Source organism: Pinus tabuliformis, chromosome 8 (assembly GCF_031772625.1).
Source record: "Pinus tabuliformis cultivar Carrire ecotype Pingquan chromosome 8, CPIR1, whole genome shotgun sequence".
Taxonomy (NCBI): domain Eukaryota; kingdom Viridiplantae; phylum Streptophyta; class Pinopsida; order Pinales; family Pinaceae; genus Pinus; species Pinus tabuliformis.
In genome coordinates this window covers 590,657,121-590,684,083 of record NC_142294.1, presented here as the reverse complement: position 1 = coordinate 590,684,083, position 26,963 = coordinate 590,657,121, and the positions used below count along the sequence as shown (strand labels likewise).

The 26,963-nt window shown below is 38.5% G+C and overlaps 1 protein-coding gene and 2 pseudogenes across 1 annotated transcript; all 3 read right to left on the bottom strand.

Moving 5' to 3' along the window:
* Positions 1-12,582: 12,582 nt before the first annotated feature.
* Positions 12,583-13,332, bottom strand: LOC149236846 (spermidine synthase 2 pseudogene; annotated as a pseudogene).
* Positions 13,333-14,485: 1,153 nt separating this feature from the next.
* Positions 14,486-16,266, bottom strand: LOC149236845 (peroxisomal acyl-coenzyme A oxidase 1-like). Its single transcript, XM_089369052.1, has 4 exons — positions 16,153-16,266; positions 15,616-15,953; positions 14,971-15,478; positions 14,486-14,533 (listed from the first exon to the last, which is right to left on the bottom strand). Exons 1-4 carry the CDS (start codon positions 16,264-16,266, stop codon positions 14,486-14,488), a joined length of 1,008 nt encoding a protein of 335 aa, XP_089225178.1.
* Positions 16,267-17,061: 795 nt separating this feature from the next.
* On the bottom strand, positions 17,062-25,167 carry LOC149236844 (spermidine synthase 1 pseudogene; annotated as a pseudogene).
* Between the last annotated feature and the right edge of the window lie 1,796 nt (positions 25,168-26,963).

The window sequence follows — 26,963 nt, the reverse complement described above, 5'->3', positions numbered from 1 at the left end:
TGAAGAGCTCTCAAGCCTTGGATGACATGCTTAGCCATCAAAGATTTCCATTTGATAAATCAAGTCTCGGGTATGTAGGTAAATCCTCAAACAAAAATGATAATGCTTCAAACAAAAGGGATGTGAGGAATCCAGAAAGAAATGTTGATGCGTCCAGTTCTAGCAAAGGTAAGGAGAAGAGTCAAGGAAATAATGGAAGAAATCCCGCTCCAAGAAGAAATGTAGATGATGTCAAGGATGCGAGAAGCAATGGTTATCATCAAAGGTTCTCAAGGAAAAAAGACTTCAGAAGTACATCAAGGAAACCTCCATCTCCCAGGTACCAAATTTTATTTCTTGGTTATTGTTATGCTTGTACAAACTTTGGACACATGGCAAAATATTGTAGGGCATATCATAAAGATAGATATTATGGTCCCCAACAATCTCCGAGGAACAATTTTGCAAGAAGAAGTCATAAATTCTTATTCATGAACAACATATAATGCTTCAAGTGTCATAACATTGGTCATATGGCATGTAATTGTAACTTGATTTGGGCACCTTCTCAAGCTATAACTATGCCAAATAAGAAAGTTACACAAATATGAAGAAGGAAGCAAATACAATCCAAAAGTCCCTTGATCTCTCCAGCCAACAACACATGTTATTGGCCTGATCTTCGATAATCTAAGCATTTGATGGGAAGACTCTGCCAAAAGAGATGATGCATATAGTTAGGGGGAGCCTGTGATTCTTGATCATTATTGCAGAAGCTATCCGTGAAAGGGTCCTTATGAAATCCTTGATGAACTATATTAACAATCATCCTTTGATAAAGATCATTTCTCAGGAGCACTACATTGAAGAACATGATCTCTTAACTATTCTTTGAACTGTTGTTGAAGATGTATTCCACTTGATCACTAAGTAGAAATTGGAGCAGCAGAGAAGGTCATCTAATACTAGAGAAATAGGGCAAATAACTATGTTGTTGTTATTACAGAAGTTTATGTCTCGACTAAGGGATTTAATGTTAGAACAAGTAAATTATGGACACAAGTAGAGGCAACCTTAAATAGACACATACATCTGGGAATGAAGCTTGAATCAAGAGTAGGTGGCAGCATCTAACAAAATTGAAGCATTGCAAAAAGATGCCAATCATTGAAAAGAATTTAAAAGACAGTCACAGATGGGATATCAAAATCTGCTAGTGGAGATAACTTGCAGAGACTTTTACAAGAACACAAGGAAAATATGGCTCATCAAAAGGACTATAGAAAGGAGAATGTTGTGCAGTCGAATATAGCTCAGTAACTTAAGGAGAAGCACAGAGATACAAAGGAATCTAGATTTGAAGAAAGATAGCGAGAATGACAATTTTAGTGGCATTTTCTCTTGATTCAAACTGTGAAGGCCTCTTAATTCTGACTGTGGAGACAACAGAATATGGATTGAAGCATAAACACTTGGACTTGAACATTTGGTGTGTGGCTATTTGCAATCTGTTTGGAAGCATTGAAGTGGAGCATCTTTAAGCATTGTTGAAGCCATGATAAAGTATTTTTTATTTTTTTTGAGACATGAAGAAGGGATAATGTGCTAGTTGATGATAAGGCATCAGTCCTTCTATCTTGAGTAAAAATAAGAGCACCACGAAAGGGGGAGTAACATACCCATAAAAATATACTATTCATAAAGAACAGAAGCATTTTGATAGGGGGAGCAGTTCGACACGGGGAGTCCCTGAGCACTCCTTTGCCATTGATGTCAAAGGGGGAGAGAAGAAGAATATTGCCATCAACGAAAACGGGGTAGATTTTTGATCTAGATTGTCATTGATGTCAATATGTCAATATTCTAGGATACTAAACGATGATATGAAGCCAAGGAGAAGCAAAGCAGATCCGTGAAGAAATAGGAGCAAGAAGCCAAGGATCAAAGCCATCAGGGAAGCCATTGGAAAGACATTAGACATCATTGGAAGTCAAGAATAGGATTAGTCAAAGAAGAGCTATTGAAAGAGTTCATCGGAAGCAATAGATCCATGAAGTAATAGGAGATATCAAAGAAGAGCTATTGAAAGTCAAAGGAAGACCTATTGGAGCAAGAGAAGCAAATCAGAAAAGTTCATCGGAAGCAGTTTATCGGAAGCCATCATGAAGCCAAAGTGTAAGAGAGAAGAGCGAGGAGAAGCCACAGGAAAGCCAAGCCATGAGTAAGAGTCTGTTACAAACTGTTCTTATTAAAATATCGCATATGCTCAAGAGTAAGAGCCATATTAGAGATAACGCATGAAATATCAGAGGAGCCAACATATCAGAGGAGTTAACATATCGGAGGAGTATTGCAAAGTATCAGAAGAGTTAACATCGGAGGAGCCATATCAGGAGTATCACATGTAATATATGCCCAAGAAGAACCAATAGGAAGAATTCATCAGAAGGAGCAAAGAGGAACACGTAGCGAGGAAAGAGCCAATAGGAGCAACAACTATCGGAAGAGCAGGGGTAGGAAAGTACGACTCAAGTCCTGCACTCATGAAGTCCCGCACTCAATCCTAACCATCAATCTCATAGTCAACCCTTAGATCATGGTCAACTGCGAGGGTTAAGGCCAGTTTTTAATCCATGTGCCAGTCGAAGTCCGCAAACTATCATTTGTGATAAAGTTGTGGACCCAATTGAGTTATCAAAAGAAGCTTATTGGAATACCACATGGCAAGTTATGAAAGGCTTGTCACATTGAATCCCCAACTGTGATATAAGGTGCAGACCCAATCGCTCCATTATAAACCGCCCTATTGTAATATTACATCCATGTGTATCGGAACCTTCACATCACAAGTCTTAAAGGAATGTCACACTAAAACTGCGATTGCGATAATACATGCGGACCCGAACATGTTATAGTAACAACCCTAAGGTAATATCACATCCGTTGAATCGCAAAGTTAAAAAAGGATGACATGTTAAATCGGTCGATTGTGATATTTATGCGGACCCATTGCAGTATTATAATACCTCCTAAAGAAATATCGCATCCATCACATGTCGCAAGTCTTGAAGAAATGTAACGATGGTAAACCATTGAATGTGATAAGGCTGTGGACTCGATGGGTTTATTAACAACTACTTAAGATCGCATCGCATCTGCTCCGTCAGCAGTAGTGAAATCACTGTGTTATGTGCAAACCTCCGAAAAACTGCGATTGCGATTAAGGTGATGATGTGGCTAGTGGGACCACCCATTATATGGTTTTAACTATGTTGATATGTGAAGATCGATGATGTTGATATCGGAGGACAGAGTATGTTATGGGCACGACTTGTAAAAGACCTTCGGAAGTTGTGATTGCGATTAAAGGAATGACGTGGCACGTGGGATCTCCAATATGGGTATAACCTCTCTTGTGATGCGATTTCCGTGAACAATCAAGTCTGTGGATGAAAGGGCCTCTCTAATATAATTCTAATATGCGATATCATAAGTCGGCCTCTCTTCTAAATGAATGTGTCTTTTGAGTATTGGTGAACTCGAAGAGATAGAGGAAGCTGAAGATCAATCAAGCGAAGAAGGTCGAGTGAGAGTAGAGGAAGTAGAAGATCAAGTGATCGAATAAGGAAGCCAAAAGGTTGAGCAAGTGCAGAGGAAGACGAAGATCAAGTGAGAAAAAAAAGAAGCCAAAGGTTGAGGTGTATTAGGCATCTATAACAGAGAACAAGGAAAAGTTCACAATTAGAGAACTGGAGGAAATAGAGTATGTCGTATGTCCAACAAAATAGAAAAATAAAAAGGTTGAAGGTCCAGCAGGATAGAAGAAAGCCAAAGGTATAGCAGGACCGAAGGAAGTCAAATGGCCAGTAGAAGACGAAGATTTGTTTGACCTCGGACCAATCAAGTAAGATTTCATCAGTCATCAGTTGAAGGGAGTAGTAGACAACACCAGCGTTGAAGTATTTGTAAGTATGCTCTTTGGAAGTAAGATACCATGACAATCACTTCTAAAGTTGTTATTGCGATAATAAAAACCGAGGCTTGAAAACAAAGAATTGTTTTTTATGCATACATTGAGGCTTAGCCCAAATATCTTGTTGGAAAGCTTCAACAAATCTTGGAAACATAATTGAAGATCATGATGCTTATTTGAAATCATCATGAGGTAACTTTGTAGACTTTGTGTGGACAGTATAAAGAGTTGTGAAGACTCCTTCATATGAAGACAGGTTGTCATTGATGATGTAGCATGGAGACTATAGTGAAGCTATAAATTGACAGAATTCAGTGAAGAAGATTTTGGGAGAAGAGAATGACCACCAAACATACCTTGACAAGATAGGGTTGGATCCCTTGGGGTTGGTGCCTCAGAATTAGAAGGATTGGTGTCCTTGGTCTTGGTGCTTCTAAATCCAAGGATGGTGCCTTGACAAGATAGGGTTGGTTCCCTAGAGGTTGGAGCCTCACAAAAGACCAAGTTGGTGCTTGGCAACAGATTGAAGCCTTATATATATTGTATCTGATTTATTGTAAAGATTATATGAATAGAAGAATTTATTCCTATTGCTCATTTTTGTGTTCTAAATATACATGATTTAAATGGTAAAAATAACAATTGAAAAGAAACACTGATTCAACCCCCCTCTTAGTATTTCCAATAGGGTAATATTAAGAAAAGTCGCATAAACACGCGAGTATGAAGAAGAAAAGGTGCGTACAGTTTCCGCACCATGATATTCTAAATAACAAGGGCCCTTACCATGGTATTTCCTTATGGTATTGAGCCCAACAATAGATGTTATGATCCCGTCTAAGAAAACCATCAGCTGGAGTATGGTTTTGACCTGTGGTATTGGATAAGGGCTAAGCTATATAAGAGATGAAAATCAAAGTGGTAGGGTGTCCAAGTGATGAATATCTTATGAATAATTAGATCTGAAGAAAATATGCATGTAATGGGCTATTGATGTTTTTCTTAATCTAAAACTATGTATGCACCTAGGTATTTGATGATGGATCAATTCCAATAGATTTGCGATGACAATATTGATGATTAGGTGAGTTAATATATTTTGATAACGACTTAATGCGTGATTTTTCTATGTATGGTGAGATCTAGGTATGTATGAAGTTCTCTGTTATAGTGAAGGTTTGATTTTGAAATTACAGATTTGTACGTTGGTTTATAGCCTGCAAGGCACGTACACACATGAGTGTGATACTCGTAATTCGTTTACACGTGGGTTTGTTTCCGGAAAAGCATGTATACACGCGGACATGCTTTAAGGAAAGCACGTACATAAAGTAGGGTTTTGATGAGAAGGATTTATAGCCAGTTTATTGAGTCTTACTATGTTTCTGTTGTCCATCAATGAAGTCTTCTTGATGATCTCGGCTTAAATAATGATGTTTTGATTATGAATTGACTAATTGAAGAATGATGATAATACCTAATTTTTGTGATTCAAGTTTAGTAAAGGTTTTGTGGTTGTTTCAAAATGATGCAATATATCTGAGTATGATTCAATAATTATTTCATAGTGACAGTGGTTTAGCTTTCAAAATTTAGTGATTTAAGATCTCTACACAGGTATGCTTCATGGAAAGCACGTACACACGTGGGTTTTATACTATAAAGTAGCATATAAATTTTGATATATGATTGATCAGGGTTTACAGTAACAAAATTTGGTTTCTGTGCTGTGCAGTATGTTGATTGGTATTCTGCTTATAATGTTTTGACTATTTTGGTTGTTTAAGCTACTTAATTTGGGTTTCAGCTGATTCTGTTGATTCAGTGATTGGGTTTTAGTTATTGGTCGGTCCTATTGGTTCATTTATTAGTTTGTTCAATGGTTGAGTTAGAGTAATAAGTTTTAGTTTTGATGATTGGTTTTGGGCTTAAATGTTGGTAGTGGGTCCAGTCTGAAAATTTGATGAAACATGGCCTACAAGTTGTGATGTGTTGTAGCAGGTGGATCCAATATGAAAATTTATGAAACGTGGTCCTTAAAAGTGTTGAGGGTTGAAGCCTTCAATGAGGGATTTTAAGCTTCCTTCCAGTGGTAGCTGGAAAATAATATCAAAGGATTGGACCTCCCTTCTCGTGGGTATCGGTAAACGAGATCAGGGGGTTGGTGCTCCCTTCCAGTGTTTATTGGAGAACGAGCAAAGGTTGTAGCCTTATTCAAGTGGGTTCCTATGTACTAGTATGATTTTGCGCCAATACAAGATTGTAAGAAGCTTTTCTTTATATTAAAAATAAGACAAAGACGACAACAATGGTGGTTATTTTCCAACATTGAGTTTCCACCTTAAATCCTAGTGTTCATGTGTGTTTCTTATGTGTGATGGATTACTTTGTTCTTAATAGACATGGTTACTATTTATTTCATGCTTAATGAAGTACTTATGCACCGACTCAAGAGAAACAAAAGATGAATTAACTAATAAATATGTTTTACTAAATATACACTAGTTGTATGAATAACAATCATGTACACAAATGGGTTCCTTTCAGTAAAGTCGCGTAAACAAATCAGGATATGAAATTGAAAAGTTAAATAGTATGAAAATATTGATTGATCCCCTCACAGTATTTTTCCCAATAATTGGAATCATAGCAGGTGCTTTGGGAGAAGCTTGATTGCTTGAAGGAGATCTGTCAAGATGAGTAGTCACGAAGGAGTATTTTCTATCATACCTCCTATATTTAATGGAAATAGCTTTTTATTTTGGAAGGTTTGAATGAGAGCATAGTTGCAGGAACTAGGAGATGATGTATGGGAAATTGTTGAAAGTGGATATCAATATCCAGCCTCTATTCCTTTAGATAATGCAAGAAAGAAACAGTATAAAACCAATGCAAAAGTTGTAAAACCCATCTTGGGAAGTCTGGTCGAGTCCGAGTTTGTGAAGGTAATGTAGCTGAACACAACAAATGGAATGTGGGATAATATTATCCAAATTTATGGGGGTGGCACCAAGGTAAAAGGTGTTAAACATCAAACAATCAGAATAGAATATGAGACATTGAAAATGCAAGATGATCAAAGCATTACAAAATTTTTTCTTAGAGTAGATGGATTAATTCCATGAGAAATATTGGTGAAGAAATAAAAGATGCTATTATTATTGAAAATATTTTGAGATCTTTGACTTCGAAGTTCGACTCCAAAGTCTTTGCTATTGAAGAAATGCAGGATCTGAAAAGTCTCACACTTGATCAACTCCATGGAATATTGACAACATTTGAGATGAGGAAAGGTTGTCCTTCAGACATGAGAGAAGCAACCTTTAAAGCTACTGCAAAAGGAAAATAAAAGGAAGAATCAGTTTATGTATCAGAAGAAGAAGAAGAGGAAAACTTTGTAAAGAAACTCCAAGTGGGCACTGGAAGATTCAAAGGTAAGATTCCTTTCAAATGTTTTGCTTGTGGTAGAGTTGGTCATTATGCTGCTAAGTGTCCCTATAGAGAAAACCAGGATAAAGGAAAAGAAGCTGCAAAAATAAATAGGAAGAGGTTCGAAAACAAGAGAAGTTTTTATACACATGAAGACAACGATGGTATTTCAAATGGTGAAGAAGGTGAGTATGATCAAGATTGTCACTTATGGAATTTGAAGATAAAATTAATAATGAGTTTGATGGCCTAGAAGAAAAGGGTACTTTTATTGAAAACTCTAACAAGAATATATTAGATGCAGTCACAGTCACAGATGTTAGCAAATATTCAAGTTTGGGAGCAACTCGCTTCCTCTTGATCAAGAATGAAGAAGATGAAGTATCATTAGGTATGGATTTTTATTAAAAATCTAATCAATATCCTTGTCTATGCAATAATGATAGTGATGATGATAGTGAAACTACTGAACTTGCACTTATGGGTAAAAGTGAAAGTAAGCACTCTAAAGAGAAAACAGATTCACAATTGATGTCTCTTGAAGAAACAGATCAAGGAAATTTAGAATAAATGGAAAATGCAGATGTGACCATGCTAAGAAAAGATAATTATGAACAATGGAAAGGAAAGATGAAGTATAATCTAATGAATATCAATGTATGGCATCTATTTTGCAATGGTTACACCAAGTTTCCTCCATCAGACAAGGAAGTGAAAAAAAAAAAAAAAGTAAGTCTTTGAGTAACATCTTTTGTAGCATATCTGATTCAATATTGAATAAGGTTATTCATCATACCATTGCAAAGCAAGTGTGGGATAAGCTACAGGAAATACATGAAGAAGTTTCAAAGGAATATTTCACAGGTAATCTTATATCTAACAATGTGTCCAAAATGGCAGATCGAGTTGCTGATTCAAAAGAAGATAGGTTAGAAGAAATTTTTTATTTTAGAATAAAACTTGATCTTTCTTTGAAAAAGATTGTTAATCTTAAAGATAAGTTGCAAACTTATGATGACAAGGATCATGTTGGTATGGTGTCTAACCAATATTTTGAAGGAATTGAAGCTGAGGTCATCTCTGTAATATAAGATATTGAAAAAATAGATCAACGGAATGAATAACTACTACAAGCATTTGAAGAACAAGAAAATGGGCTGAAAGAAGAGATTCTCAAATTACAAAAGAGAATGACGGAAGAAAGGTTGAAGAAATTACGAAGAGGAAATATCTAGAAAAGGAAAATAAATATCAGGTTGAGGTAAATATCCTAAAAGGTAAATTAGAAGAAAAAGATAAACATTTGCAATTTCAAGATAGTACTAATATTTTGGATAACATTGTTAGCAGTCAAAGGTCTCCTACCATCAAATATGGTCTTGGTTTTCATGAAAATGTTGAAGGAGAATCTAGTTCACAAGCCGAGGCAAGGAATTCTAATGCAAAATCTGAAATGCTTAACAAAGGGATAAGAATTCTGTTAGCGCTCGAATCTGCCTCAGGCTGAAAGAAGGAAAAACTCGAGGCAACATCAAACCAAGCTCAGCCTCATAGCTAGCCCTACGAGGACAGGAGAGGGCTCTCTCCGAGTCTATCTCGATAAAATGATCAACAGAGTCCGAGATGACTTAAATGATAACTGATTTAGGCTAGTAAAATGAATTTGGAAGAGAGATATTTTATTTAATGACTAAGTTGTTGGGCTGTATGGGACGAGGACAGCATGAATAGAGATTTAACGAAAGGCACAGGATATTTCATAAGGCGAGATAAGCATCAGGTTTTAGCAATTGAATTGAATTTAAATGGAGTGGAAAGACTGTTTAAGAAAGCTGAAAAGGGCATTAATGTATGAATCCTTTCCAGGCATAAGAAAATACATAAAATCTGAACACTTCCTCAAGGTAGAGCAATGACTGAATTCTACCTTTCCCACTTGAAAGTATTCAGCTGGAAATGATCATGAATGGACTGCGAAACAACACATGATACATATGAAACAGAGAGAAAAACACATGCCAAAACTCATACTGCAAGAATCTTATAAATCAGAGCTGCACCATTTAATTATTTCTCTATCAAACTGTACAGTGCAACGCTGAGTTATTCCTCCCAGAACTTAGAACTCTTTACAAATGATTTTTTATGCAATAAATAAGCTTTTCTGTGGGAAAATGGATCGACCCAAAGTGGGGGGTTATTTAATCATTGTTAACAGAAATGAAAAGCCAACCATCTGTTCTGAAGAAAAGGAGCGTTACACTTGAAAAATTTTTGATAGCCCACGAAGAGGCAACACTTGTAGCATAGATGCTTTGAAACATAACTGAAGTCCAACAATAGACCATTTTTTCCTATTTTTCGACTGTGGTAGGTACTTTTCATTTGATTAGGCTTTTGACCTTTCACCTTCTCTTTTGCCGTTTGAAACCAATTTTTATAATGAGCGATAGATCCATCAGTATTAACCAGTGCCATGAAACACCCAAAAGGACCTTGTCTCTGAATAAGTTTAAACATACCCTTCAAGCTAATTGAATTTGCAGCACAGCCATTGTAATACTCTTCAAATCCAACATCTTGATCAGGAAATCTCTGTATGTGCCTAGGTATAGAAAGTGCAAGCCTTGCTGCCCTTTCTTTGAATGCACCCAAAATGACGTTAGAACTCAACCAGTCATCCTCATCTTTTACTTCACAATCTTTCATTGTGAGGACGTCCAGATCTGCTAGATATTGAGTCGTTCCCTGAGGTCTCAAACTAGTTTCCATGTTGAGAATCGTCTTTGCAAGGAATTTGCCAACCTGGATAAAAAGAATTGTGTTGTCACCCTCATATGTGCAAGCAGGTATATATGCTGAAAATAGCTCTGGAAGTCCACTAGCACATAAGTAACCATGGCCTCCACAAGCTTTCCTACATTTTCAATCGCATCTGCAGTAACCGAGGTGGTCAGAACTTTTAGTCCACACGTGCATGCGTGAATCTTTGCCAAGGCTATATTTCCTGACTCCCGTTGTCAAGGCTAAACTGCCGCCTAACAACAATGTACCTCACAGCTATAGTAACAGCACGAGAAAGACACACTGAAGCTTCCATGAGAATGATTTGTCGTGCAGTCATCATGCCTCCATATAAAATCTATTTAGGCACATTTTGGCGTACATACTTGCCCTCTTTTGTTACTATAGCCATTCACATTAGAAAGTGGTCATGAGGGATTCGAGTGTTATTGAACTATGCAAAATCGTTATCCACTGTATTATTTCCACCATTCCCAAACTTTTGTCCAATGTCCCCCACGGCTATTGTTGTCAAAGGTTTGTGATCCTCCATACTTCGAATTTGTACAATGAATGCGTGCACACCATAGTCCTTGTCTAAAATCAGTCGTACATGAACAATTGCATGAGTTGCAACCTGATGATTCCATAGCTACTACAATATTCACCCAGGAAACGACGACTCTTTACAACTTTAGGACAACTCTCCATGCTAATCTTCTCCACTCAGCTTCACTCAGTTTTAGGTACTCAGCTTCATGCAAATGTCAGCTTGAAATTTGTATTATATCAAAATAAAAACTGACATTCACGCGCTGGTTTCCGGAAAGAGGAAGGTGGGTTGTTGTAACAACGATCAACGATTCTCCCTGCAATCGTTGTTCTCCTACAGCGCCACGGCAGATGGGCTCTTCACACATCCTTTCAGAGCTCTTTAGTTTGCCTCACATTGGAGCTTCTGGTTACTGGTTAAGATGATGTTGGTCGTCCATTGCTCTGAATTCACGTTGCAGAATTGTAATGTCCCTATGTGATGACTCCTTGAAAATATTAGATTGGTCGATGGACTGGCTAACATTCCGAAGCATGCTGGTTTTGAATTGGATATCACCGAGACTTGGAACTTCAAACCTACACAGTGAGCTCTATTTTCCATTCTAGATTCATGCGAGCAGTCTCTCCACACAAGCACGCAGTTTCGCTAGACAGGCATGTACAGTCAAGCTCTCCATTGTCCACGCATAGTTGTATGCTCTACCACAATAAGTTGATGAACATATTCTCTACACACATCAACTCTCATCTGAGCTCAAATTAACCCCGTCGAAGATTAGAATAGGCAGCGGATCAAATGATGTTGACAACACACATCAGATCAAATGAAAATATGTTGAAGGCATACATCAGATCAGATCAAAAGTATGGTGAAAAAGGCGCTAGCCACTAGGTATCAAACCTCTGTTGTCCTGTGAGTAATTTTCTTACAAGTATGTATGAGAGATTTCAGAAGTTCGATTAATTTTTGGAGCATACATACTAGTGCTCACGACTACTTAAGTCGAACAACCAACCAATGCAAAACCACGTTGTTTTCAGCTGCACAAGATCAACACTATGCTCTTTCAAAATGTCCACAAATTTTCTACTAAATCCACAACGTGGTTGATCTGGGGTACCTTTCATAAACAAAAGGATGGGTTTAGAGTCCACAAGTTGCTGCAGTCTGCTCTTAAGCGCGGTATCTGATCTAGCAGTGATGTTCCCAACCTGTGGAGACTTATTCCATTCCTTAACTGCCTCAATTACTGCATGACCACCAGCGGTGCCAATGCTAGCAGGAGTAGCTGAGCTCACATGGTCATTAGCAACCCGTTCTTCAACTGGAGTGCCAATATCTGTATTTCCTTCTGTGGTTTGATCAACATGTGAAACAATGCTTGAATCTGTTGCACTTTTGCGAGGAGTTGAATCTCTTTCACGTCCTAATCGGAGCTCAGACAGACGCAAGATCATTGCCACACGACTCCAATACTTCTTCAAAATGCTTCAGTCTTTAATGAAGGGCATTTAAAATTTGTTTCGAATTTATAAAGTGGAGAAGTTATTGGTGAGACCGGAGCAATTTTGAATTTGAAATTTATAACCGGTGGCACAATTTCTGTGGCATTCCGGCTCTGTGCGCCGTGAGCATAGCTAGTGCGCCGCGCTGGTCAGGTGTGTCGCGCGCTTGTAAATTTCCACTGGCAATTTTAGCTCAGTGCGCCGTGCACTCCTTGTATGCGCCGCGCGCTCTGTCAACACACTGTCAGCCTCTCCAAAACTGAAATTCACTCTTCAACCTCCAAATTCGGCTTTCTCCTTTGGATTTTTGTGAACATTTGTCATGCAGATGGGTTGTCAAAAACAATGGATTTTCTTTACAATTTAATATAGCACTGCTCTTTAATGGGATTAACAGGATTTTTGAAATCTACTAGTGATCCTTCACTTGAGCAAATCACAAAACCAATTGCGCCACTTGGATATGTTGGAACTGATGTCCATGTATAGTGAACAGAGCCCTTGAAAGTCTGCCTGCACGTTGTGACAATATCTTGAATAACATGCATATGTAACCACAAGCTTTCTGCCTGATCTATAACTACACCTCCAGGCCTCAATGCTCTGGACACTGTTTCATAAAATGGTTTTCCAAATAGTTCCTCTGCAGGACCTACTGGATCAGTAGAGTCTACAATAATTGCATCCTAAATTCCGGCCTGACATTCCCTCAAAAAGGCAGTTCCATCACCGATGTGAATCCTTACACGAGGATCATCATAGCCTACAACAACATTTGGGAAAAATCATTTGGATACATTTATAACCATTTCATCAATTTCACATATATCAATTTGTTCCACCAAATTGTGTCGACATATTTCTCGAAGAACTCCCCCATCACCTCCTCCAACAACCAATACCTTTATGGGAGATGAAATAGAACCAAGTGGAAGATGAGCTATCATCTCATGGTAGGCGCATTCATCTTTCTCTGTCAACTGAATCACCTTATCCAGAACAAGCACTTTCCCATATGTTACTGACTGAACTACCATCACATCTTGATATTTTGACTTGCTTTCAAACAATATATTTTCCACCGCAAATTCCTTCAAGTCTTTCATTTTCTTCTCTGACCTTCTTTAGCTAAAATGATGGTTCTTTTGTTTGTGTTTTTGTAGGGATAGGAGCAGCCATAGCTACTGCCATTGAAGAGTTGTACAACTTCGAAACGTTTTGACAAATTACATATTTACTACAAAAGCACATTTGATGATTTCTTCTTCAAAACAGGGTTTTGAAGAAGAATCAATCTCGCATTATTGACGATAACCATCTTGCAATAGAAACTCACTGAACCTTCCTCTAGTCTACAGGCATCATTCGACATGTTTGAAGACCAACTATAAGACCTTGACTCTCAAATGACTCTTTTCTGGACCCAAAATGGTGTTTGATGACTGTAAATGACGAGAAATGAACCTTGGTGAATTTGACTCTAACAGAGGATTGACAAGACTGAGTCTAACATTGGCTCCAATTGGGATGGCAGCTGTCACTCCGTGGAGGTGCTAAGAACTGCAGATCTTTGGGTGAGCAGACAGTGCCTTCGTCCATTGGGCTATGGAGTCATTACTTCGACAACCAACACAGATTTTGATGCATTTATTGATGGAAACTGAACTCAAACCAACTCAACTGTGAAACTAAAATGACTGAACAACTGACTCGACAAACTGTACTAAAAAATACTAAGATCGGAACTCGAGATATGAACTGGGGCAAAACAATCTCCAAGAAAACCATTTTCGTCCCCAGTATGGTCGCCACTATGTTAGCACTCGAATCTGCCTCAGGCTGAAAGAAGGAAAAACTCGAGGCAACATCAAACCAAGCTCAGCCTCATAGCTAGCCCTATGAGGACAAGAGAGGGCTCTCTCCAGGTCTATCTCGATAAAATGATCAACAAAGTCCGAGATGACTTAAATGATAACTGATTTAGGCTAGTAAAATGAATTTGAAAGAGAGATATTTGATTTAATGACTAATTTTCTGGGCTGTATGGGATGAGGATAGCATGAGCAGAGATTTAACCAAAGGCACAGGATATTTCATAAGGCGAGATAAGCATGAGGTTTTAGCAATCGAATTGAATTTAAATGGAGTGGAAAGACTGTTTAAGAAAGCTGAAAAGGGCATTAATGTATGAATCCTTTCCAGGCAGAAGAAAATACATAAAATCTGAACACTTCCTCAAGGTAGAGCAATGACTGAATTCTACCTTTCCCACTTGAAAGTATTCAGCTGGAAATGATCATGAATGGACTGCGAAACAACACTGATACATATGAAACAGAGAGAAAAACACATGCCAAAATTCATACCACGAGAATCTTATAAATCAGAGCTGCACCATTTAATTATTTCTCTGTCAAACTGTACAGCCCAACGCTGAGTTATTCCTCCCAGAACTTAGAACTCTTTACAAATGATTTTTTATGCAATAAATAAGCTTTTCTGTGGGAAAATGGATCGACCCAAAGTGGGGGGTTATTTAATCATTGTTAACAGAAATGAAAAGCCAACCATCTGTTTTGAAGAAAAGGAGCGTTACACTTGAAAAAATTTTGACAGCGCACGAAGAGGCAACACCTGTAGCGTAGATGCTTTGAACCATAACTGAAGTCCAACAATAGACCATTTTTTCCTATTTTTCGGCTGTGGTAGGTATTTTTCATTTGATTATGCTTTTGACCTTTCACCTTCTCTTTTTCCGTTTGAAACCAATTTTTATAATGAGCGACAGATCCATCAGTATTAACCAGTGCCATGAAACGCCCAAAAGGACCTTGTCTCTGAATAAGTTTAAACATACCCTTCAAGCTAATTGAATTTGCAGCACAACCATTGTGATACTCTTCAAATCCAGCATCTTGATCAGGAAATCTCTGTATGTGCCTAGGTATAGAAAGTGCAAGCCTTGCTGCCCTTGCTTTGAATGCGCCCAAAACGACGTTAGAACTCAACCAGTCATCCTCATCTTTTACTTCACAATCTTTCATTGTGAGGAGGTCTAGATCTACTAGATATTGAGTCATTCCCTGAGCTCTCAAACTAGTTTTCATGTTGAGAATCGTCTTTCCAAGGAATTTGCCAACCTGGATAAAAAGAATTGTGTTGTCACCCTCATATGTGCAAGCAGGTATATATGCTGCAAATAGCTTTGGAAGTCCACTAGCACATAAGTAACCATGGCCTCCACAAGCTTTCCTGCATTTTTCAATCGCATCTGCAGTAACCGAGGTGGTCAGAGCTTTTAGTCCAGACGTGCATGCGTGAATCTCTGCCAAGGCTGTATTTCCCGATTCCCATTGTCAAGGCTAAACTGCCGCCTAACAGCACTGTACCTCACAGCTATAGTAACAGCACGAGAAAGACACACTGAAGCTTCCATGAGAATGATTTGCCGTGCAGTGATCATGCCTCCATATAAAATCTGTTTAGGCACATTTTGGCGTACATACTTGCCCTCTTTTGTTACTATAGCCATTCGCATTAGCAAGTGGTCACGAGGGATTCGAGTGTTATTGAACTGTGCAAAATCGTTATCCACTGTATTATTTCCACCATTCCCAAACTTTTGTCCAATGTCCCCCACTGCTATTGTTGTCAAAGGTTTGTGATCCTCCATACTTCGAATTTGTACAATGAATGCGTGCACACCATAGTCCCTGTCTAAAATCAGCTGTACATGAACAATTGCATGAGTTGCAACCTGCTGATTCCGTAGCTACTGCAATATTCACCCAGGAAACGACGACTCTTTACAACTTCAGGCCAGCTCTCCATGCTAATCTTCTCCACTCAGCTTCACTCAGTTTTAGGTACTTGGCTTCATGCAAATGTCAGCTTGAAATTTGTATTATATCAAAATAAAAACTGACATTCACGCGCTGGTTTCCGGAAAGAGGAAGGTGGGTTGTTGTAACAACAATCAACGATTCTCCCTGCAATCGTTGTTCTCCTACAACGCCACGGCAGATGGGCTCTTCACACATCCTTTCAGAGCTCTTTAGTTTGCCTCACATTGGAGCTTCTGGTTACTGGTTAAGATGATGTTGGTCATCCATTGCTATGAATTCACGTTGCAGAATTGTAATGTCCCTGTGTGATGACTCCTTGAAAATATTAGATTGGTCGATGGACTGGCTAACATTCCGAAGCATGCTAGTTTTGAATTGGATATCACCGAGACTTGGAACTTCAAACCTACACAGTGAGCTCTATTTTCCATCCTAGATTCATGCGAGCAGTCTCTCCACACAAGCACACAGTTTTGCTAGATAGGCATGTACAGTCAAGCTCTCCATTGTCCACGCATAGTTGTATGCTCTACCACAATAAGTTGATGAACATATTCTCTACACACATCAACTCTCATCTGAGCTCAAATTAACGCCGTCGAAGATTAGAATAGGCAGCGGACCAAATGATGTCGAAAACACACATCAGATCAGCTGAAAATATGTTGAAGGCATACGTCGGATCAGATCAAAAGTATGGTGAAAAAGGTGCTAGCCACTAGGTATCAAACCTCTGTTGTCCTGTGAGTAATTTTCTTACAATATGTATGAGAGATTTCAGATGTTCGATTAATTTCTGGAGCATACATACTGGTGCTCACGACTACTTAAGTCGAACAACCAACCAATGCAAAACCACGTTGTTTTCAGCTGCACAAGATCAACACTATGCTCTTTCAAAACATCCACAACTTTTCTGCTAAATCCACAACGTGGTTGATCTGGGGTACCTTTCATAAACAAAAGGACGGGTTTAGAGTCCACAAGCTGCTACAGTTTGCTCTTAAGCATAGTATCTGATCTAGCAGTGATGTTCCCAACCTGTGGAGACTTATTCCATTCCTTAACTGCCTCAATTACTGCATGACCACCAGCCATGCCAACGCTAGCAGGAGCTGCTGAGCTCACATGGTCATTAGCAACCCGTTCTTCAACTGGAGTGCCAATATCTGTATTTCCTTCTGTGGTTCGATCAACATGTGAAACAATGCTTGAATCTGCTGCGCTTTTGCGAGGAGTTGAATCTCTTTCACGTCCTAATCAGAGCTCAGGCAGATGCAAGATCATTGCCACACGACTCCAATACTGCTTCAAAATGCTTCAGTCTTTAATGAAGGGCATTTAAAATGTGTTTCGAATTTATAAAGCGGAGAAGTTATTGGTGTGACTGGAGCAATTTTGAATTTGAAATTTATAAGCGGTGGCACAATTTCTGTGGCGTTTGTTGGCATTATGAGATAAGTGTTGTCCTTGATGGCAAACCACACTGATGACAAATCATAGTACAGAAGTTCAGCAGCAAGGAATTGATGATCATACTATAAGAAGAAGAGAAAGTTCATACACGCAGGTTCATTAAGCCCAAGTCGCGTATACAAGCAGGTTCACTATATACCAAGTCGCGTATACGCAGGTTCAGTAAAAGCGCGTGTATGTGGAAAACTTATCTTTGGTCCACGACGGTTATTCCTTGGAAGTTGTGCCTATGGTTTTGGACCTTGGTGTCTCGACGGACGTGTTGATCCCTAGTTTTGATGTTGATGGTATTGGATTTCTATGGCTTTGGCTCTTGGTATTGAACAAGGCCTAAGGCTATATAAGGAGAAGAAGATAATTAGGCAAATGTATCTGAAATGTCTTGAATATCTGATGAAGTATTAGATCCAGTATGCAGGTTATGGGTTGATGATGCATTGCTTGATCTGAGCTAAGGAGAGATCTCACCGGTTGATGGAGAACAAGATCTAAGGAGAGATCGGGATCAAATGGTTTGAAATGAACTATCTTTATGATGTTTATTCTAGATCTACATAGTGATGTATGTATTGTTCTATAAGTGTTATGAGTATAACTGATGTCTGGTACAGCTGCAAGTTATGAGAAATTATTTTTAGATCTATACGCGGGTTGTCTTTGGCAAAAGCGCGTATACACGCGGGTTTGATTCATCGAAGTAGCGTATACATTGTAAAGCTTGACATTTGAAGTTGCAGATGGGTCTGATGGTTATTACAGAGTTCTGTGTTTGCTCTGTGTTCTGGTGACGGTGTTGTTAACAGGGTTTCAGTGATTCAGAGTTTGATGATTGTTTTGAGCTTCAATGATAGTTATGGGTCCAGTATGAAAATTGGATGAAAAGTGGCCTTTCAGATTATATGTTGTGCTTCAGTGTATCCAGTCTGAAAATTGATGAAACGTGGTACCTGGAGGAGAGAAGATTGTAGGCAAGCACCTACGTACTAGTATCTAAGCTAGTACAAAAGCTAAGGGAGATCTTTGGAGCATTGTAGCAGGTAGCAGCCTGCGTACTAGTAAATGGATCGGCTAGTACAAGAGCAAAGGGGGTTGTAGCTCCTGTACTGGTATAAGACTGCACCAGTACAAATATTGTAAAAGGATTTTCTTATTAAGAAGAAGATTGAGATGACTTGCAGCAGGTGGTTTTCACCCACATTGGGTTTCCACCTTATATCTTTGTGTTCATGTGTGTGGCTTTTGTGTGATGATCTGTTCTTTTATACTGCACCTGTTTACTGTTAATATGGTTAATAATGTTCTGATGTATTTACTGAAGATAAGCTAACTGAATCATAAGATTTCTGGATATACGCTAGTTGCTTTAGACATAGCAGCGTGTACACGCGGGTTCACTTAACTGAAGTAGCGTATATGTTTTTGAGCATTGAAAAAGTTTTAATGATCTGATAATACTGATTCACCCCCCCCCCCCCCTCTCAGTATTATTTCCAACAATTGGTATCAGAGCAGGTCCTTCAGAGAAGCTTGATCGCTTGAAGGAGATCCGTGGAACAATGGGAAAGAAGCTTAAGAAGAAAGCTCATAAGAAGAAGAAGACATCTCAGAAGATCTATGACAGTGGGAGAGTCGATTGGGGATTAGGTATAAGAAGTTCTTTAGATTCAGAATCAGATTCAGAATCATTATCAGGTATGAATGTGTTATCCTCTGATGGTCCTGCTATATTTCCTTGTGAAAGTGATGGAAGTGATAGTGAAACTACTGAACATGCTTTTATGGGTGAGCAAGAAAAGTATCACATAGAGGCAGTATTTAGAAGGCTTGCAGACAAAGTTAAAGATCAACAAGATCTATTGAACAAAAGGGAATGTGCTTTCAAAGAAGAAGTTACCAAACTAAAGGGCCAACTAGAAGAAGGAAACAAGGTAAGAAAGCTTCTCAAGGACAAGGAAGACCAATGTCAAAAATTGCAGCATGAAGTGACATCATTAAGAAAAGAAGTCAACGAAAGAAGCACAACCATCAAGAAACTCAAAGATAGATCCAACTACTATGAAAATCTTGAAGCTACAATCCTCGCACTAAAAGGAGATCTTGAAGAATCAAAGAAACAAAATACAGATCTTCTCCAAGCTATTGCAATACAAGAAAACGAAGCCACCAGCTTAAAATCTCAACTAGAATGTGCCTTCCGAGTTCGTCAAATGCAGCAGGATCTGAATGAAGAACAAGAAAAGGAGATTCTCAAACTAAGGGAACAAATGGAAGAAGGAAGGAAAGATGAAGAAGATTTGAAAAAGCAATCTCTTGAAAAGGAAGAACAGCTTCAGGTTGAGGTAAATATCTTGAAAGGTAAACTAGAAGAAAATGATAAGCTTTTACGATTTCAAGATAGTTCTAAAGTCTTGGATGATATTCTTAGTAGTCAAAGGTCTCCTGCTATCAAGACTGGTCTTGGTTTTCATGAATCTGTTGAAGGTGAATCTAGTTCACAAGGTGAGGCAAGGAAATCTAAAGAGAAATCTAAAATGATCAACAAGGAGATGAAAGGTCAACCCCATCAACGATCAAGGAAAGAGACTCCTCAATGAAAATCTTTTACTCCTCCTATGAATAATGTTGAATGTTATGTATGTCATAATCTTGGACATGTTGCAGCTAGATGTAGAAGAAGAAGGGTTCAAGACCATCATGCAGAAAGATCATCACACTCAAGGTACTTTAATGGATATTGCTTTGCTTGCAATATGTTTGGTCACAAAGCTGCTGATTGCTACAGGAGGAATATGAAACATGTAAGATGTTATGCATGTAACAAGCTTGGACATATAGCAAAGGAATGCAGGAACAAAGGATGGACATCACACCAAAAGGAGAAAACCTCATCACACTTGAAGATATGGAGGAAGAAGGAAGTACAGTCAGCACAATGTACTGAGACACAGCACAGCACAAACATATCAGACTCAGGGGGAGCTGAAAGTGTAAAACTCCAGCGTTTTGAATCTCATACGCAAGTTCCTTAAAGGGAAGCCGTGTACATACACGAGTTAGACACTGCAAAGTCGCGTATATGTCAGTCTGAGGAAAAGCAGTGGGGACATGATCATAAAAAGGATCTGATATGATTCAGTCTATTATTTGCTCTATTGGTTACAGTCTGCTGAGGATGTGTGGAAATGTTTTGTTACTTGTATGATGTCTAGAAGTGTTTTGATCCTAACTGGAGGATGATGATGTTTTGATGCTTATTGCTGATATATGCATGATCAGATCTAACAGATGGCACTAGTTGAGGGGGAGCATATGCCTTTAGTAATTCATTTTTGGCATTATGGTTAATAATCCTTGGTGATGATTCTTATATGGCTAAATGATATATCTTGCTATAATGTTGTGAGTTGTCTATGATAAACTCTCATATGATTCTTGAAGCTACATAGTAGATGTTCAGATCAGATTTATGGTTGATCCTTTGATGATGCTTACATAGTGATCTTCATAAGGATAAGGAGAAGTACAAAGCTTGAATACACATCTTCCTCACTTGATGATGAGTCACTCATATACTGCTGTTGTCATATGCATAAAGATCATATAGTTATGGTGCAGGCACTCTTGTGGATAAGGATTGTTGCTGTTGATGATATCAAGAAGTTTTGTCAAATGAGCTTGAGCTCAAGATACATAGTGCTGATACATGGATGACTACTCAAAGTTGCTTTGTTGGAGACATGGTGATGAGTTCATATCTATATGATGATAGGTTGATACTTACATATGTTGATTGATGCAGATGTTCCCAAGTAATGATACTTGGATCATGTAGATCTTGACGTTGATGTAATGGCTATGGTGGTTTCACATGTAATGTGAATGATTTCATGATGATGTTTAAGAGGAGGAGTTGACATCTATGTTCAGACATACCTTGCAGCAGGACATTTACAGGTTGCTGATATGAAAATGGTTGTACGCGAGTTTCATAAGGCCTATCCACGTATATACGCTTGTTTATGTGGATGCAGACGCGTATATGGAGTTTTGAAGGAAATCAGCAGGGACAGATGTTGGTTGCAAAAAGTCTGATATGGGTCCGACAGAGATCATCTGGCATAGGTTCAGGGGGAGCAGATAATCTTCCAATGATGCATTGTTTGCATTATCTTAAAGCTTTTGGTTCTAGTTCACATTTGTTGTTGGTTTCAAGTGGAACAAAGGCGAAAGGAGAACAGAAGGATCTCTTGGTTCCTGATCTGAATGGTGATTATCAGATGCTGCTGGTGACTTTCATAAGTCTTGGTCTAGTTCTTTAGTCTCTATGTCATATATCTCTTTTGTGGTATCTCTTTCATGGTGTCAAGGTCATGTAACGGCCTATTTTGGTTTCCCCACTATGCCTGGGATGATTGATGCAATATGATTGGTTGTCATATGTAAACTTTTGATGTATCCCCACTTGGTTGGGTGGATGAGTCAATTTTTGTATATCCTCACTTAGTTGAGAGATGGATGGATGTATGAGTCTTTGGTGATAGGAAGGTCTTTTATGATGTATAGAGTCATGTTATTCTTGAAGAACATCTTTTGCAGATCTTGCCTACAGTCAGGAAGAGCATGAACAGCACACTTCAGCAGTACAGAGACTTGGCATGTACTCAGGGGGAGCATTGACAGATTGGTACACTTTGGCATATACAAAGGGGGAGATCATTCAAAGATTTTAACAAATACTCAGGGGGAGTATGGACAGCGAAATGTTCAGCAAAAGAAGAGAACATCTTGGTCCACCCTTTGCCCTTGATGTCAAAGGGGGAGAGTGATTTGGTGTTGTTGCCATCAAGTCCAAAGGGGGAGATTGTTGGCATTATGATGCATGTGTTGTACTTGATGGCAACCCTCTCATAGAAGAATATCTCACTTATGTATAACTGGATGAATCTTCAGAAGAGATATCAGATGTGACTGATGGAGGACAGCTCAAAGGAATCAGATGATAGTTCTAAGTGTGACAAGTTAGCTTTGCCATCAAGTCCAAAGGGGGAGATTGTTGGCATTATGAGATAAATGTTGTCCTTGATGGCAAACCACACTGACGACAAATCATAGTACAGAAGTTCAGCAGCAAGGAATTGATGATCAGACTATAAGAAGAAGAGAAAGTTCATACACGCAGGTTAATTAAGCCCAAGTCGCGTATACAAGCAGGTTCACTATATACCAAGTCGCGTATACGCAGGTTCACTATATACCAAGTCGCGTGTACACGCTGGTTGGCTTCAGTAAAAGCGCGTGTATGTGGAAAACTTATCTTTGGTCCACGACGGTTATTCCTTGGAAGTTGTGCCTATGGTTTTGGACCTTGGTGTCTCGATGGACGTGTTGATCCATAGTTTTGATGTTGATGGTATTGGATTTCTATGGCTTTGGCTCTTGGTATTGAACAAGGCCTAAGGCTATATAAGGAGAAGAAGATCATTAGGCAAATGTATCTGAAATGTCTTGAATATCTGATGAAGTATTAGATCCAGTATGCAGGTTATGGGTTGATGATGCATTGCTTGATCTGAGCTAAGGAGAGATCTCACCGGTTGATGGAGAACAAGATCTAAGGAGAGATCGGGATCAAATGGTTTGAAATGAACTATCTTTATGATGTTTATTCTAGATCTACATAGTGACGCATGTATTGTTCTATAAGTGTTATGAGTATAACTGATGTCTGGTACAGCTGCAAGTTATGAGAAATTATTTTTAGATCTATACGCGGGTTGTCTTTGGCAAAAGCGCGTATACACGCGGGTTTGATTCATCGAAGTAGCGTATACATTGTAAAGCTTGACATTTGAAGTTGCAGATGGGTCTGATGGTTATTACAGAGTTCTGTGTTTGCTCTGTGTTCTGGTGACGGTGTTGTTAACAAGGTTTCAGTGATTCAGAGTTTGATGATTGTTTTGAGCTTCAATGATAGTTATGGGTCCAGTATGAAAATTAGATGAAAAGTGGCCTTTCAGATTATATGTTGTGCTTCAGTGTATCCAGTCTGAAAATTGATGAAACGTGGTACCTGGAGGAGAGAAGATTGTAGGCAAGCACCTACGTACTAGTATCTAAGCTAGTACAAAAGCTAAGGGAGATCTTTGGAGCATTGTAGCAGGTAGCAGCCTGCGTACTAGTAAATGGATCGGCTAGTACAAGAGCAAAGGGGGTTGTAGCTCCCGTACTGGTATAAGACTGCACCAGTACAAATATTGTAAAAGGATTTTCTTATTAAGAAGAAGATTGAGATGACTTGCAGCAGGTGGTTTTCACCCACATTGGGTTTCCACCTTATATCTTTGTGTTCATGTGTGTGGCTTTTGTGTGATGATCTGTTCTTTTATACTGCACCTGTTTACTGTTAATATGGTTAATAATGTTCTGATGTATTTACTGAAGATAAGCTAACTGAATCATAAGATTTCTGGATATACGCTAGTTGCTTTAGACATAGCAGCGTGTACACGCGGGTTCACTTAACTGAAGTAGCGTATATGTTTTTGAGCATTGAAAAAGTTTTAATGATCTGATAATACTGATTCACCCCCCCCCCCTCTCAATATTATTTCCAACAGCGTTCTGGCTCTGTGCGCTGTGAGCACAGCTAGTGCACCGCGCTGGTCTGGTGCACCGCACGCTTGTAAATTTCCACTGGCAGTTTTAGCTCAGTGCGTCGCGCACTCCTTGTATGCGCCGTGCGCTCTGTCAACACACTGTCAGCCTCTCCAACACTGAAATTCACTCTTCAACCTCCAAATTCGACTTTCTCCTTTGGATTTCTGTGAACATTTTTCATGCAGATGGGTTGTCAAAAACAATGGATTTGCTTTACAATTTAATATAGCACTGCTCTTTAATGGGATTAACAGGATTTTTGAAATCTACTAGTGGTCCTTCACTTGAGCAAATCACAAAACCAATTGCACCACTTGGATATGTTGGAACTGATGTCCATGTATAGTGAACAGAGCCCTTGAAAGTCTGCCTGCACATTGTGACAATATCTTGAATAACATGCATATGTAACCACAAGCTTTCTGCCTGACTTATAACTATGCCTCCAGGCCTCAATGCTCTGGACACTGTTTCATAAAATGGTTTTCCAAATAGTTCCTCTGCAGGACCTACTGGATCCGTAGAGTCTACAATAATTGCATCGTAAATTCCGACCCGACATTCCCTCAAAAAGGCAATTCCATCACCGATGTGAAGCCTTACACGAGGATCATCATATCCTACAACAACATTTGGGAAAAATTGTTTGGATACATTTATAACCATTTCATCAATTTCACATATATCAATTTGTTCCACTGAACTGTGTCGACATATTTCTCGAAGAACTCCCCCATCACCTCCTCCAACAACCAATACCTTTCTGGGAGATGAAATAGAACAAAGTGGAAGATGAGCTATCATCTCATGGTAGGCGCATTCATCTTTCTCTGTCAACTGAATCACCTTATCCAGAACAAGCACTTTCCCATATGTTACTGACTGAAATACCATCACATCTTGATATTCTGACTTGCTTTCAAACAATATATTTTCCACCGCAAATTCCTTCGAGTCTTTCATTTTCTTCTCTGACCTTCTTTAGCTAAAATGATGGTTCTTTTGTTTGTGTTTTTGTAGGGATAGGAGCAACTATAGCTGCTGCCATTGAAGAGCTGTACAACTTCGAAACATTTTGACAAATTACATATTTACTACAAAAACACATTTGATGATTTCTTCTTCAAAATAGGTTTTTGAAGAAGAATCAATCTCGCATTGTTGACAATAACCATCTTGCAATAGAAACTCACTGAACCTTCCTTTAGTCTGCAGGCATCATTCGACATGTTTGAAGACCAACTATAAGACCTTGACTCTCAAATGACTCTTTTCTGGACCCAAAATGGCGTTTGATGCCTGCAAATGACGAGAAATGAACCTTGGTGAATTTGACTCTGACAGAGGATTAACAAGACTAAGTCTAACAAATTCAACCTCATCAAAAACCAATAAAAGAAAATATTCAAAGGAAATGATTTACTCCTAACTATAGAAGTGTTAATCGATTTTCTCCTCTGATCAATAATGTTGAATGTTCTATATGTCATAATTATGGACATGTTGTAGCCAATTGTAGAAGTAGAATGTTTCAAGCTAATAACCGTCTCGCAGAAAGATCATCAGCTTCTAGGTACTTTAAGGATATTGCTTTGCTTGCAATATGTTTGGTCACAAAGCCATTGATTGCAGTAGAAGGAATATGAAACATATAAGGTGTTATGCTTGTAACAAGTTTGGGCATGTAGCAAAAGAATTCAGGAACAAGTCTATGGATCTCCATAGAGAACATGGTAAGAAATCAGATAAGAACATTAATGTCAGAAGACCTGAAAATGATGGATCCACAAAAAGTGCTCATAATAAGCATGAAAAAGGAGAACATATAAGGTGTTGTTTTTCTCTCTACTCATTTAAAGATGAAGATGAATGGTACATAGATAGTGGATTCTCTCATCACATGGCTGGAGATAAGAGTAAAATGGAGTCTCTCAGGAAGAACCAACATGGTAATGTTATTCTTGGAACTAATGTTTTAGAAAAATTTCTAGGACAAGGTAAAGCCATAATTAATAAAACTAGAGGAGCAGTTGATGCTTTATTAGTTCAAGGGTTAAAGAAGAATATTCTAAGTGTAGGTCAAATGGAAGATAAGGGAAATATAATTGTGTTTACATCAACCAAGTGTAAGGTTATGAATGAAGTAATTGGAAAAGTCATAGAAAGAGGGTATGGAAACCTAGGAAAATTATATGTGTTTGAAGAACAAAATTGTCATAAATATGAGAAAGATTCAGACTTAGAGTAAAAGAAGATGGTTCCTATAACGACCCCTTATTATTAAATGAATATTTCTAACATTGACTGTAGAAGTGGTGAGAGGTAATTGACCTCATGAAAATAGAAGATGATTATCAGTTCCTCAAACTTAGTGATGTGTAATATTAGGGGGAGTAATACCATGGTTGTTTTTTATTTTCATGCTACTTATACTACTAACAATGCCTCTGTTGTAGTAACAGTAAATAGGGACAGACAGAACAGACTTAGGGGGAGATGAAGTTGTGATATTTAAATATTTCACTTTATGTACATGGATTCTATAAAGTAAAGCCATGTGTATACACGAGTTTTAAACTGAACAATTGTGTATATCTTGGTATGATGAACAAACAATGGGACAAACTCAGGAAAAGGGTCTAATATTCTTCAGCCAAATATTGTTTGGATTTTATGTTCTGATAGTTGATGATAACCATATGTTGATATTATTTAGAAGTGATTTTTGCCTTTATAAGTTGTTGATACCTTGATGGATG